Below are 13,280 nucleotides of genomic sequence, written 5' to 3' on the forward strand. Positions count from 1 at the left end.
AACCATATGGCGGGGTACAGTCCATGCAATGACCCCTCCCACTGATGCTCAGTGCCCTGCAGAGACAGGGCAGCTGCTCATGGCTGGTGGCAACAACAGGGACACGGGGTTCCTGCTCCACTGCTCCTGGGTGGGTGCACTCACATGTGGGGCATCGAGAGGGGCTGCTCTGGGCAATGGGGTGACACCAACGGGCTGTGGGATCCTGGAGATGTGGCCCTTGCAGGCAGTGTGCTCTCAGACCCGTGCATCGCCATGGCAGGCAGCACCAGCACCACTCCCCAGGGGCAGTTTCTCCCAGGGCTATGGGCTCCCTGCTGTCCTGCTGGCCTTGGGGGGACCCCGGCTGCCTTGGCATAGCACAGCTGCCCATGGCCAGGCATTACAGCCATCCTGTGAGAGCACAGTGCCACGGCAAAGCCATCCGAGCTCTGCAGCCTGCCCTGCAGCGAGCCGAAAGACTGCAGCCACTGGCCCCTCACCTCTTGCCGGCCACCTTGCTCTATGCCGGAGCTGCGTCAGCCCCAGAGCAGCCCACCATAGAATAGCAGCTCTTGCTACAGACCCCTGAGCAAGAGCCAGAGACTGTTGCCATTCCCCTCTCTCCACCCGGCCACATCCCCTGGGCACCTCCATGACCCAGCAAAGAGAGGAGAGTGGCCCCAGCTCAGCTTTGAGCCCCTCCAGCTCTGCATCAGACTGAGCCACAGCAACTCCCGGAGACAAGTTCAACCAGGCTGTAATTGCAAGAACAGCAGCACGGGCAGCTGTGAGCCCACCCAGAGGAGTCCTGGTGCTCCCGGGGATGGGCAGCCAGCAAAGAGAGTGGGTGCCGAGTCCTGCAGGGCTGCTGTCCGTGCCAGAGGAGTCCGGGGTGCCGTCGGCATCAGCTGGTACAAATGCTGTTGATGGAGGCCACGGCTGGGTCAACAAGCCCCAGCTCCTCCTGTTCATTGACGCAGAGCTGGTACCCACAGCCCTTGCGTCGGGGCAGTGGCCCCAGGCGCCCGCTGGGCTTGGCACGGGGCGGCAGCAAGAAGCCGACGCTGCCAGCAATGAGCAGGTGCCAGATGCTGTGGATGTAGAAGTAGTTCTCCTCTGTCTCCACAAAGGCATAGAGCAGCACGGCAGCCGCTGCGATCAGCGCTCCCGGGCACAGGTAGAAAGCCCAGCGCTTCCAGGTTGGTGGGTAGCAGTGGCGGCGCCGGATGGTGCGAGCCGTCTGTGGTGGGGAAAGGGGAGGTTGGAAGAGGCAGCCCCGGCAGGGACGGGCATGGCCTCTGCCATGGTGCCGCATCCCCCAGGAGTCAGGCAAGGTGGTTCATGGGGAAAGCTGAAGGCAGCAGAGGGGAGTTGCTGGCAGGGGAGTGGGGCTGGCTGGCTAGGCAGGATGCTGCGCGCAGCCGTGATGGAGACATAAGAGGACAGGGGCAGCTTCTTCTTACCCAGGCAACAGCCATGATCCCTAAGGCGAAGAGGCTGGGCCCCAGCAGGTTCCAGAGCCCATGGCGGTCCATCTGCAGAGCCATGGAGAGCAGCATGGCCCCCAACAGGTACAGCACCTGTGGGGCAACAGGACACCCATCAGGACGGGTCACCTCTGTGCCCGCCCCGTGCACCCTCTCCCCGCACTTGCCTGCTTGACCACAGGCTGGAGCCGGGCCATGGCGATGACAGTGACCCAGACGGACATGAGGGAGCCCAGGAAGTCACAGAACTGCAGCACATCATACTCCATGATGCAGAACACCACGATGCCCGGCTGGTCGCAGGCGTGGTAAAACTGGGGTGGGAGAGAAAGGGTGTGAGAGTCACCCTGCACAGTCCCGGCCCCTCACCTGCCCCCCCAGCCACCCCTACCCCACACTCACAGTGGAGAAGAACATGGTGAAGATGTAGACGGCAGCTTCCAGGAGGTAGTGGCTGCGGACAGCGATGGCCACGGGAGGCACAAACATGACATTGCTGAGACACAGCAGCAGTGTGGAGAGGAGCTGGAAGCCATAGGAGAAAGCCTCGGCATTGTCTGTGCAGCCCCAGCCGTTCCAACCTGTGGCCAGGGAGAGCCACTGTCACCCCTGCAGCACTCACAGGGGCTGGGGAGGGAGCAAGGAAGCCCCTTTCTGGCGCCCTGGGGAGAGCTGGCACAGGGGGACTAATGGGGTGCACAAGCCCCATGGAGGATGCCAGGGGGGTCTCTGGGTGCAGCAGGCACCATGGGTGCCCGGGGCAGCTCTCACCAGCTTTGCACTCGCAGGCAGCATACAGGTAGTTGTTGGTGCGCAGCAGCTTGCACTGGCCATAGATGCCGCAGTCGTTGATGCAGGGCGAGAGGTAGGCACGCAGGTACACCTCAGCCGTCACGTTGGTGCAAGGCTCGAACCTGTGATGCGGAAGAAGGGGGTCAGCCCTCGCCCTGCACCCCTCGAGCAGCTCCTGCCTCTGCCAGAGGCACCCATCACACCCAGACTTGGCAGAGGCTGGGCGAGCGCAGAAACAAGCTGCTTTGGTGCTACATAGGGCAGCTGAGAGTTGGTCCCCAAGGATCTTTGTGTGCTGCAAATGTCTGTGCCAGGCTGGGCGAGCGGGAGGAACGTGGCCACACTTAGACCCACTTTGCCTTAGCAACGCACTCAGCTGGCTCCTATTTCATTTGGATTTTGCTGTGCAAACACCGTGCCCTGCAATGCCTGCATGTGACCGTGTCACAGAATCATATAATCACAGAATGATAGGGGTTGGAAGGGACCTCTGGAGCTCATCTAGTCCAACCCCCCACCAGAGCAGGTTCACCTACAACAGACTGCACAGGAATGCAGCCAGGCGAGTTTTGAATATCTCCAGAGAATGAGACTCCACAGCCTCTCTGGGCAGCCTATTCCAGTGCTCTACCACTCTCAAAGTAAAGAAGTTCCTCCTCATGTTTAGATGGAACTTCCTATGACCAAGTTTGTGCCCATTACCTCTCATCCTGTCACTGGGCACCACTGAAAGAAGACTGGCCCCATCCTCCTGGCACCCACCCCTTAAGTATTTACAAGCATTAATAAGATGCCCCCTCAGTCTTCTCTTCTCCAGACCAAAAAGACCCAAGTCCCTCAGCCTTTCCTCATAAGAAAGATGTTCCAGTCCCCTAATCAGCTCTGTAGCCCTTTGCTGTACCCTCTCCAGCAGTTCCCTGTCCTTCTTGAACCGGGGAGCCCAGAACTGGACACAGTACTCCAGATGCGGCCTCACTGGGGCAGAGTAGAGGGGGAGGATAACCTTCCTCGACCTGCTGGCTACACTCTTCTTGATGCACCCCAGGATGCCACTGGCCTTCTTGGTCACACGGGCACATTGCTGGCTCATGGTCATCCTGTTGTCCACCAGGACCCCGAGGTCGCTTTCCACAGAGCTGCTCTCCAGCAGGTCAGTCCCTAACATGTACTGATGCATGGGGTTATTCCGCCCCAGGTGCAGTACCCTACACTTGCCTTTGTTGAATTTCATAAGGCTCCTCTCTGCCGAACTCTCCAGCCTGGCCAGGTCACACTGAATGGCAGCGCAGCCTTCCAATGTGTCTGCCACTCCTCCCAGTTTTCTGCCATCAGCAAAGTTGCTGAGGGCACACTCTATCCCTTCACCCAGGTCATTGATGAATATATTGAACAGGACTGGACCCAGTACTAACCCCTGGGAAACACCACTTGTTACAGAAGTGTTGGGGAAGGACCAACTGCAACTGGCAACTCAACATGAACTAGAAATGCAGCAGAGGAGTCAGAGCAGGCACAGCACCCTCACTGCCCCGCGCTGCCCACCCAGACAGCTCTGGGCACAGTCAGCACCTCGGCAGCCCTGGCACGCAGGAGCACAGAGAGGCCCACGTCCCAACAGCACCCGCCAACTGCTGCCTGTGCACACACAAGCACCCCAACATGCACAAACATGCACACAACGCCATCTGGACGCATGCACAGGGCATGTCTGCACGTGTGTCTGCTGTCAATGCGTGTGCTCACACAGTCAAATCTGCACACATGTGCATGCAGAACACACACAGCCCTGTTTGTTTGCAACCCAAACATGCATGCGGAGCTGTCTGCACGTGTGCACATAAACATGTATGCAGTGCTGTTTGCATGCATGCACCAAATGTGCATGCAGCACTATCTGCATGCATGCACTGAACACCCAGTGCTGTCTGCATGCAGGCACTGAACATGCACACAACACTGTCTGCACGGCACAGAACCCGACATGGAGTCTCGCATGTACAGACACATGCACACAACAGCCCCTCTCCTCCACAGAGCTCTCAGGCAGACACAGGGACCAGGAGCAGAGCGGCAGACACTGTGTCCCTGAAGATGCTGAGCAGAGCAGGGGCACAGCAGCCTGACCAGAGATGCCTCTTCATATACACAGCCAAGCCCTGTCCTCGCAGTGACAGCCCAGTCCCCAGTCCCCTCCCAGGCATGGGTACAGATGGGCACTGCCGTGGAGACAGGCAGGCACCAACAGATGCATGGCGTTCGCAAGCTGACAAGCACTTCCTAACTGAGAGACAGAGGGAAGAGCCGCAGGGACCCACAGATGGTCAGGAAGGCGCAAGATAGAGCCATCCGTGCCCACGCTGGCACTCACATGGTGACACACAGCTCGCGAAGCCACGTGTGCACACGTGAGTGGTGACATGCAGCGCAGGGGCCAGGCACACCCTTGGACCCACAGTGCACATGGATGCAGGCCATGGTGGGGACATCCTCTCCGGGGGTGCAGGGAGGGGACAAGCTGGGGCTCTTACCCGTGCTCTGTGGCACAGAGCGAGCGCAGGCTCAGGTACCAGCTGCCCGTCTGGGGGTAGGGGATCCGCAGGCGGCTGAGACTGGCTGTGGCATTGACCGAGAGCAGGAAGCCTGCCAGGGAATCTGCAGGCAGGGAGAGCTCCAGGTGAGCAGGGCAGGGGGCAGCCCCTTCTCCTGGGCAGAGCTGGGACTAGGACAGAGCACCCTGTGCCAGGCTCCAGGGCCAGATGCCCCCATGGTCTCTGCCATCTCCCACCCAGCCTCTTGCCAGACACATGGGGGGTGTGACCCCCACAGCCACAGCAGGATGGACACACACATCCCAGCCTACCCGTCTCGCAGGTGACCGATGCATTGTCACTGGACGTCAGCGGGACTTCGTGGTTCAGACACCCGAACACTGTCACATTCTCACCACACAGGGAGCTCTGATGGCAGAGGAGATGGCTCTAAACCAGTGCTGGGGACGTTCCCCGCTCTGACAGCACCCGGATCACGGCACACCACCTACCAATGCCCTAACCCCCTGCCCATCACCCATAAACACCCCAAATCCAGGCCATCATCCTGCCCTTGGAGCACCCTAATCTGTGCTCCATTACCCAAGAGCTCCCAAACCATGACCCATGAGCACCCCAAATCCAGTCCCTCACCCTGCTGCAGCCCTGACATCACCCATCTCCCAGCCCATCCTCCCCGGGCCACCCTGCCATGTCCGGGGCACAGCATGGCCACCTCACCACATTGAGCCGCAGCTCCAGGTTGAGCACCCCACCGCTGTCCAGCACCGGTAGGAGGTTGATGACGAAGACAGCGGGGCGATCGGGTGGCACAGACACGTTGGGCCCGAAGAAGATGTAGAAGTGGACGGAGAAGGTGTCCAGCTCATTGCGCAGTGTGGGACGGACTGGCCAGCACCGCTCGCCAGTGGGTGAGGCGGTGCGGGTGGGGATCGGGTGCTTCGTGCCATTGGGGCTAGCAGGCGGAGGGCTGTCCCCCAGCGTCAGACCACCCGCAGATCCGAAGGAATGGGGCATGTTCATGGAGGCGCTGGATGGCAGGAAGGGTGGCCGGGCCAGGCTGGGTCGGGAGCAGTCTGGGGGGCAGAGCCATCAGCCTGGGTACTGCACACCTCCTCCAGCCCTCTTTTAGCTCCCACCTCCCCTTTTTGCGCACTGCTCACCTCCGTCTGCAACCCAGCCCCAACACCTCCAGTGTCCCCATCCCAGCAGAGCTGGGTATAACCCTGTGCCCAGCAGGGGACAGATCCTGCAGGCATCTGTTACACCCCCACCAGTGACCCAGGCAGAATCAAGACCATGCCCCCCACCCGGACGTCCCTGTGCACCCTCACCTGTGAGCTGCACGATGACCTGGAAGGAGACAGTGCCCGGCACCCCAGGGTGTTTCTCCACCAGCACGTAGTACCAGTGCTGCCAGAAGGGCAGGTCCAGCGCCAGCTGGCAGGGAGCGTGCTCCCGGCAGTCCAGCGCCGTGGAGTTGTGCAAGGGGGGAGCCTTGGCCCGCACACGCAGCCAGAGCGGGCAGCCCTCGGCCCCGCGGCACCGCAGCACCTCCACCAGCACTCGCGATGTGTAGCTGGGCACAAACACCCTGCAGGACAGCAGTGTCAGGTCCCGCCCCTCACCATGGACCAAAAGGGCTGGGGAGGCAAGTCGGAGGGATGGGGCACCCTAAGATCCCCTTCTGGGGATGCCCCCTCCTTAGGAGACCCTCTAGCACTCACTTGTAGAGGCAGGAGCGGTTGTGGGGGGCCATGTTCTGCTCGGTGACATAACCAGGGTACAGCACGGCAATGTTCACCAGGCGTTGCACGATGAGCTGTGGCTGGAAGAGATACTGGCACTCCTCGTAGAGCCCCTGCGTCAGCAGGACAGTCAGCACAGGACAGGGGGCACGAGGCACTGTCCGCACTTGGGACACCTGCCCCGGGCACTGCCAGCCCAGGACAGCCAGGCCCAAGCAGAGCCCTGCAGTGGGTCCTGCCACCCCACGGTCCCCCCAAGCCATTCACCTTGACAGAGATCTTGCCCTCATCTTTGGGCAGGTGGGCAGCCAGGAACCAGTCCCCAGGGAGCGGGCTGGTGACATTGAACACCCCCGTGGTGCGGTTGGGCAGGGTCCAGGTGAGGGTCAGTGCAAAGGAGCCAGGGACAGCCGTGTCCCTGGGGAAGTGCGTGTGCAGCGGGTTAATGACGGAGGGGGCCCCTGAGCGGAAATACCTGCAGAAGAGAGAGCAGTTAGCAGGGTGCCTGCTGGGCATCATGGCAGGGCCTGCGTGTGGGGGTCTGTTCTCCATGCTATTAGGAAGCTCAAAGACATCACGGGAAGCCATCTGTAAGCTAGGACCCTGCTGGAGGCTGTGAGCTTCCCTGGGTGGGTGTTGAAGCAAAACTGTTCATGTATGAGATGCACAAAAGAGTGGAACCTGCAACAGTCTTTGGAAGATGAATCATGGGGAGTGAGCATGCATGTGTGTGTGTGTGCATGTAGGTGCATAGATGCATGTGTGCCTGCATCTATGCACACATGTGTGCCTGCATACAAGTGTCTGTATGCATGTGCATCCATGAGTGCTCCTCTATATGTGTGCATGTGTGTACATATAAGCATATGTGCACATGCAAGCGAGAAGCAGACAAGAGCAAGCCGACTCCAGGGCAAGTCCAAGAAGGAGGCAGTAGGGGCAGGCAGAGGCAGGCAGGAAGGAAACAGACAGGGCAGGCTGCTTACTCACACGGTGATGCTACGGTCTGGGCATTGGTCCCCGAATGTGCCACCCTGCTCCTTGAAGGTGATGAGGTTCCATACAGCAATGACTGTGTCCTCAGGGATATGGAAGTGGAAGAGCTCGATGCTGGCAAAGGAGCGGAAGGGGCTGAGCTTGCGTGGTGTGCGGGTGAAGTAGTCAGTCACAAAGAGCCCATCTGCAGAGGAGACCCAAGGGACTCTCAGTGGGTTGAGGGACTAGGGGGGTGCAGCATCTCTCCCTGACCAGGCCCACCCACCCAGGCTCTGAACATGTCCCAAAACCAGCAGCCCAGAGGCAGAAGGGGCTGGGGCTGTGCCATTTCATTGTGTCCCCAGGGCTGCTGTCAGCTGTGCCCAGCTGCATCTCCCAGCCCTGGTGCAGTTTGCATCATGCCTGGTTCAGCATTGCCTCAAGCCCAGTTCTCTGAGCTGTGGGGACTCGTCCTCTGGAGCCTGACAAGCTTTCGGCCCTGGCTGCTCAGGCTCTGACCAGGTGCAGCCCACCTCTTTCAACTCATCATCCTCTTCAGTGAGGACCTGCTCCCTGCATTTTACCTCTAATAAAGGGACATTTCTTGTGGCTCCAGCCCTGCCCCAACAGGTCAGCTCCCACAGGGATACAGATTCCCCCCTTCTCTGCCTGACAAGGAGGCTCAGCACAGAGACCATCATAAACCGCAGAGTCCCATCCTAGAGCCACAAGGAGCAAGCAGTGCACTTCCTGCACAGCCTCCCAGCTCTCCCATGGTTTGCGGAGGAGGAATGGTGCACATATGTGTGCACATATGCACACGTGGGTGCTGTCTGCATGTACGGCAAAGTGGAGGCGTGCACACCCACGTGCATGGGCGCGCATGGCTGTGCACAGCCCCATGTCTGCAAGACACTTCCTGCAAGCCCACAGCACGCAGTGGGGCCGACTCCCCCTGCCCAACTGTCTGACAGTTTGATTTCCAGGGATTTCCAGAAGCCCCAGCAGGAGAGGGGCAGCCTCTTCCTTGGCACAGTAGAGACAAGGGAGACCTGGTCTCCAGACAGCAGCTGTAACTTCACCCTACCATTGCCACAATTCCCCAGTGCCAGCCTGAGAGAACCATCCATTATTCCCCAGAGATACACCAAGAAAGAGATGCACCTCTGCACAAGCTGCCAGCAAGGAGGATGCCAGCAGAGGATGGGCTGGGAGCAGGGCTGTGCCCAGGAGGACTCGTCCAGTGGGGAGTGGGATAGCTGAGAAGAAGGGCTGCTTTGCACAGCATGTGCCTGGCTGGGAGTGCGCGCATGTGCTTGTGAGCACATGTGGTTTTGCTGCGTGTGTGCAGCCCCAGCTGGCTGTACACTGACATGCATCTGCTCCCTTGCCTGGAACAAAGGCAGCTCCCCCTCCCCTTCCCTGACAGTTGACACAAGCCAGACGTGAAATACCTGTCTCAATGCAAGAGCAGCCGATCCCAATTTCCCCATCATGAACCACCAAGCCACTCCACAGCTCCCCTGCCCACGTGGGGACAGTGACCTGGCAGGGGACCCCAGGGAGGAGGGGATGTTGAACGCAACTCTAAGAGGTGGCACGGGGGGAAGCACTCGGAGCTTTCCGATCCCAGCGCGGTTTCCCCCATGCCCGTACGCCTGGGGCAAGGCGGGGGGAGCCAGCTGCAGGCAGAGGATCAGGCTGAAGCCCCGTGGTGGTGTGGCCAGAGCACGGAAGGGGTTGCTGGAGGACGGAGCGGGATTTCCTATCCATGGAGGGCGGGTAAGGAGAAAGCAAGTGCCCCTCTGCCCCAGGCCAGCGGCCGGAGCCGTGGGACCCCCCACCACGGGACCACAGCCTCAGGTCGCGGCCGGCTGTCAGCACCGCGGACAGCTCCCGCGACCGCGGTCAGCACCGCGGACAGCTCCCGCGGCCGCCCCGCCGCTGCCCCGTGGCGGCCCTCGCCCCGCGGCACCGGCAGCCCCCGGCCAGCTGGCCCCCTCCCCAGGGGATGCCCCCTCCATGCCCCTGGGTACCCCTCCGCAGCCCCGTCACCAAGCCAGCTTCCCTGCCCCATCTCACGCTCATCGCCTCACACAGTCCCGCCGGCCTCCCCCCCGCAGATCCCGATGTCTCGCTGCGCGCACGTCCCCCCCTCCGCCGGCTGTCCAGCCCTGCTGCCCCACTGCAGGCGCACAGCGCTCTGCCCTGGGAACCCGCTGCGTCGGCAGCCCCCCAGACCCACTGCCCATGCACCTGGCCCCCTCGGGTGTTCCACTGCATGTGCACCGCCTGCGTCCTCCTGGCACGCACACCTCTGTGCCTCACTGCACTTTTGTCTCCGTGCCCCACTGCATGGGTACCACGTGCCCCACTGCATGCTTATCGTCATGCCCCACTGCACGCACAACCTTGCACCCCATTGCATGGGCACGTGGTACCCCCTGCACATGCATCCCCAGGCCCCATTATGCAAACACCCCATTGCATACACATCTCTGTGTCCCGTCGCACCCACCTCGTGCCCTATTGCATGTGCACCTCCTGCCCCATCGCACACGCACCCCGCACCCCACTGGGCACATCTCTGTGCCCTGTTGCACACGTGCCCCAAATCCCACTCCACACGCACCCCATCCCTTGTTGCACAGACTCACCATGTCCCATTGCACGTGCATCCTGCATCCCACAGCAGGCCGACACTGCGCCCCACTGCACACACCCCCCTGTACCCCATTCTCACCGACCCCGCGCCCCACTGCCCGCACATCCCACATCCCATTGCTAGTGCACCTCATACCCATCGCAAGCACATCCCCCTGCCCCACGCACGACACGAGCACCCTGAGCCCCACACCACCGCCCCCCCCGGCCCCACAGCATGCCGACCTCCTACCCATCGCACGCACCCACCCCACGGCACACGCACCCTGCGCCCCATTGCGTACGCACCCCATTCCTGCTGCACATGCACCCCTTAATGTGCACCGCTGTGCCCCACGGCACACGCCCCCCGTGCAAGTGCACTCCTGCGCCCCACCCCATACTCGTCCCTGTGCCCCGTCGCGCGTGTGCCCCACACCCGTGGCACGCACCCCCCCGCGCCCCCGGCCCCGCGGCACTCACCGGCGGGCGGCGGCAGGAGGAGGAGCGGCAGCAGCAGCAGCGGGAGGCGGAGGCGGGGGGCGAGCGGCCGCCGCTGCCCGCCGCCCCCGCCGCCCCGCCGGCCCATGCCGCCGCGCCGGCTGCCGTGGGGCGCGCGCCTCCAGCAGCCCCGCCGCGCACCGGAGCCCATGACGTCACCCGCCCCGCCCCCGGGGCCGCCCCCGCGCGGCCATTGGCCCCCACCCGCGTCACTCGCGGCCGGCAGCGCCCCGCCCCCCTGAGCGACCCGATCCCCCCCGGGGTGGCCCCGCCGCTGCTGGGGGCACCGGCGGGCAGGGACACGGGTGGGGACGGGGAAATGGGGCAGGGGGACAGGGACACAGGGCTGGGGACAGAGGTACGAGGCTGAGGGGCAGGGACATGGGGCTGGGGACAGGGGCATGGGGCTGGGGACAGGGACACAGGGCTGGGGACAGAGGTACGAGGCTGAGGGGCAGGGACATGGGGCTGGGGACAGGGACACAGGGCTGGGGACAGAGGTACGAAGCTGGGGGACAGGGACATGGGGCTGGGGACAGGGACATTGGGCTGGGGACAGGGTCACAGGGCTGGGGGACAGGGACACAGGGCTGGGGACAAGGATACAAGCTGGGGACAGACTTATGAGGCTGGGGGACAGAGGCGTGGGGCTGGGGACGGGGATATAGACTAGAGACAGGGACAATGACTGGGGACAGGGATACGGGGCTGGGAACGGGGACACGGGCTGGGGACAGGGGCACGGGGCTGGGGACAAGGATATAGGCTGGAGACAGAGATACGGGGTTGGGGGACAGGGACATTTGCTGGGGGCATGCACTGGGGCTGGGGACAGGGGTATAGGCTGGGGACAGGGACCTAGGGTTGAGGACAAGGATACAGTTTGGGGACAGGGATATGGGCTGGGGGACAGGGGCACAAGCTGGGGTCAGGGACGTGGGGCTGGGAGACAGGGGACATAGAGCCAGGGTGCAGGTGGCCATGGGACCAGACTACAGGGGGGACACAGGACACAGGTGAAAGGGGCTGTGGGGCTGGGACACAGGGGTCATGGGTCGGGGGTGTAGGGGGACAAGGAGGCCACAATGCCAGGGGCAAACAGGGTGTCTTGTGGAGAGGGGATGGGAGGCAGCAAGGGCTACCTATGGGGGCTGGGAGGGGCTACCTATGGCGGTTGGGGAGGGCTACCTATGGGGGCTGTTTAATGGGGGCTGGGTGGTTTTCTAACAGCAGCTGCCATCTTACTATCATAAATTATATTTATCTTACAGAGGAGGTGTGCGGGAGAGGGGGTCTGCGCACTGCCTGCAGGGATGAGGGCATCCCGACTGGAAACAATCTCATCACGCTTCCCCAAACTCCCCTGACATCATCCCCAAACTCCCCTGACATCACCGTCCTCCTTGGCTGTGGTGAAGGCAGGCAGGTGACTCGTGGGCACAGCCCCACTCCCGCGGGTGCTCTGCCCTGTGCCAGCCCCACTCCCATTCCGTCCCCCCCCATCACGGAGCACCCCAGGAGCTGCGGGGGGCACAGACACCCGGCGGCCCCTCCCCAGAGTGCAGCCCCCCTCCAGGCATGGCTGGGGGTCCCCTCCCCAGTGCAGACATCCCGGGGCACGGCTCCAGGGTCCATGGCCGCTGGCACAGGGACCGTACGAGGCCCGTGGTCCCTCCAAGAGCAACCTGGTCCCACTCTCCCTGAGAAGGGGACAGGGGAGCCCGTCCCCCTCAGAATACTCCCCAAATGCCCCGGGGTCCCTCCAGAGCTCCGTGGGACAAAGACCCGTCCCCTGTAAGCGACACGGGTGGGTGTGGGTACCCGTGGGGGTGCTGGGCCGGGCGGGACCCTCATGGGGAGCCTGCAGCTGCCCCGGGGGAGGAAGAGGGACCGGAGCCGGGGCAGGGGGGGGCGGTCCCCGGGGCCAAGCCGGCGTGGGGTCACAGGAGAAGGGCATGGGGGCTGGGGGGGCTGGAACAGTCCTACGTCCCCCAATCCTCCAGGAGCTGCCCTTCAGCCCCACGTCCCCCGGGTATTTGGGACTGCCCCACGGCCCGACATCCCTCAGGTAGGTGGGGTGCTCCACGGCCACGCAGCAGCGGGGCCAGGCCGGCCACGGAGGACGAGGCGTGCCCACGGCAGGACCCGTGGGGGGGTTCCCCCTCTGCCATCCTGGCGTGGAGGAGGGGAGGACAATGCCCGCGCCACGCCTGTCCCCCGGCGTGGTACGGTCCCGGTGGCTCCCCCACTGCTGGTCCCGGTCCAGCCCGGTCCCCATCGCTCCCTCCGCCGGGTCCCGTCCCGGTCCCCGTGGCTCCCCCCGGTCCCTGCGACCGAGACGCGTTTGCTCCCTCCGGACGACAGGGGGCGGCAGAGCTCCGCGTTGTGCTGCCGCCGACGCCGCTCTGGCTCCACTCCGTTGCCGGGCGCTGATTGGTGGGCGGTGCCAGTAGCGCGACGCCGTGGCGACGCAGCTTCCGGTGGCGGTGCCGTTCCCGCGCGGGTACTGAGCGGCGGCCGCTCTCAGACCCCGGGACCCTCCGGCCCAGACCAGGCCCAGACCAGGCCCGCGCCCGCGCCCGCTACCGGTGCCCGCCGGGACC

The 13,280-nt window shown here is 63.2% G+C and overlaps 1 protein-coding gene across 1 annotated transcript; it reads right to left on the reverse strand.

Moving 5' to 3' along the window:
* Window positions 1-886: 886 nt before the first annotated feature.
* TMEM8B (transmembrane protein 8B) lies at window positions 887-8,436 on the reverse strand. The gene is made up of 13 exons (XM_059833421.1): window positions 8,403-8,436; window positions 7,549-7,738; window positions 6,826-7,033; window positions 6,538-6,671; window positions 6,145-6,404; window positions 5,531-5,886; window positions 5,122-5,218; window positions 4,790-4,913; window positions 2,241-2,383; window positions 1,872-2,050; window positions 1,637-1,783; window positions 1,446-1,562; window positions 887-1,222 (listed from the first exon to the last, which is right to left on the reverse strand). The coding sequence occupies exons 1-13, from the start codon at window positions 8,434-8,436 to the stop codon at window positions 887-889; spliced, it is 2,325 nt and encodes a 774-aa protein (XP_059689404.1).
* Between the last annotated feature and the right edge of the window lie 4,844 nt (window positions 8,437-13,280).

This window comes from Gavia stellata, chromosome Z (genome assembly GCF_030936135.1).
Source record: "Gavia stellata isolate bGavSte3 chromosome Z, bGavSte3.hap2, whole genome shotgun sequence".
NCBI lineage: Eukaryota > Metazoa > Chordata > Aves > Gaviiformes > Gaviidae > Gavia > Gavia stellata.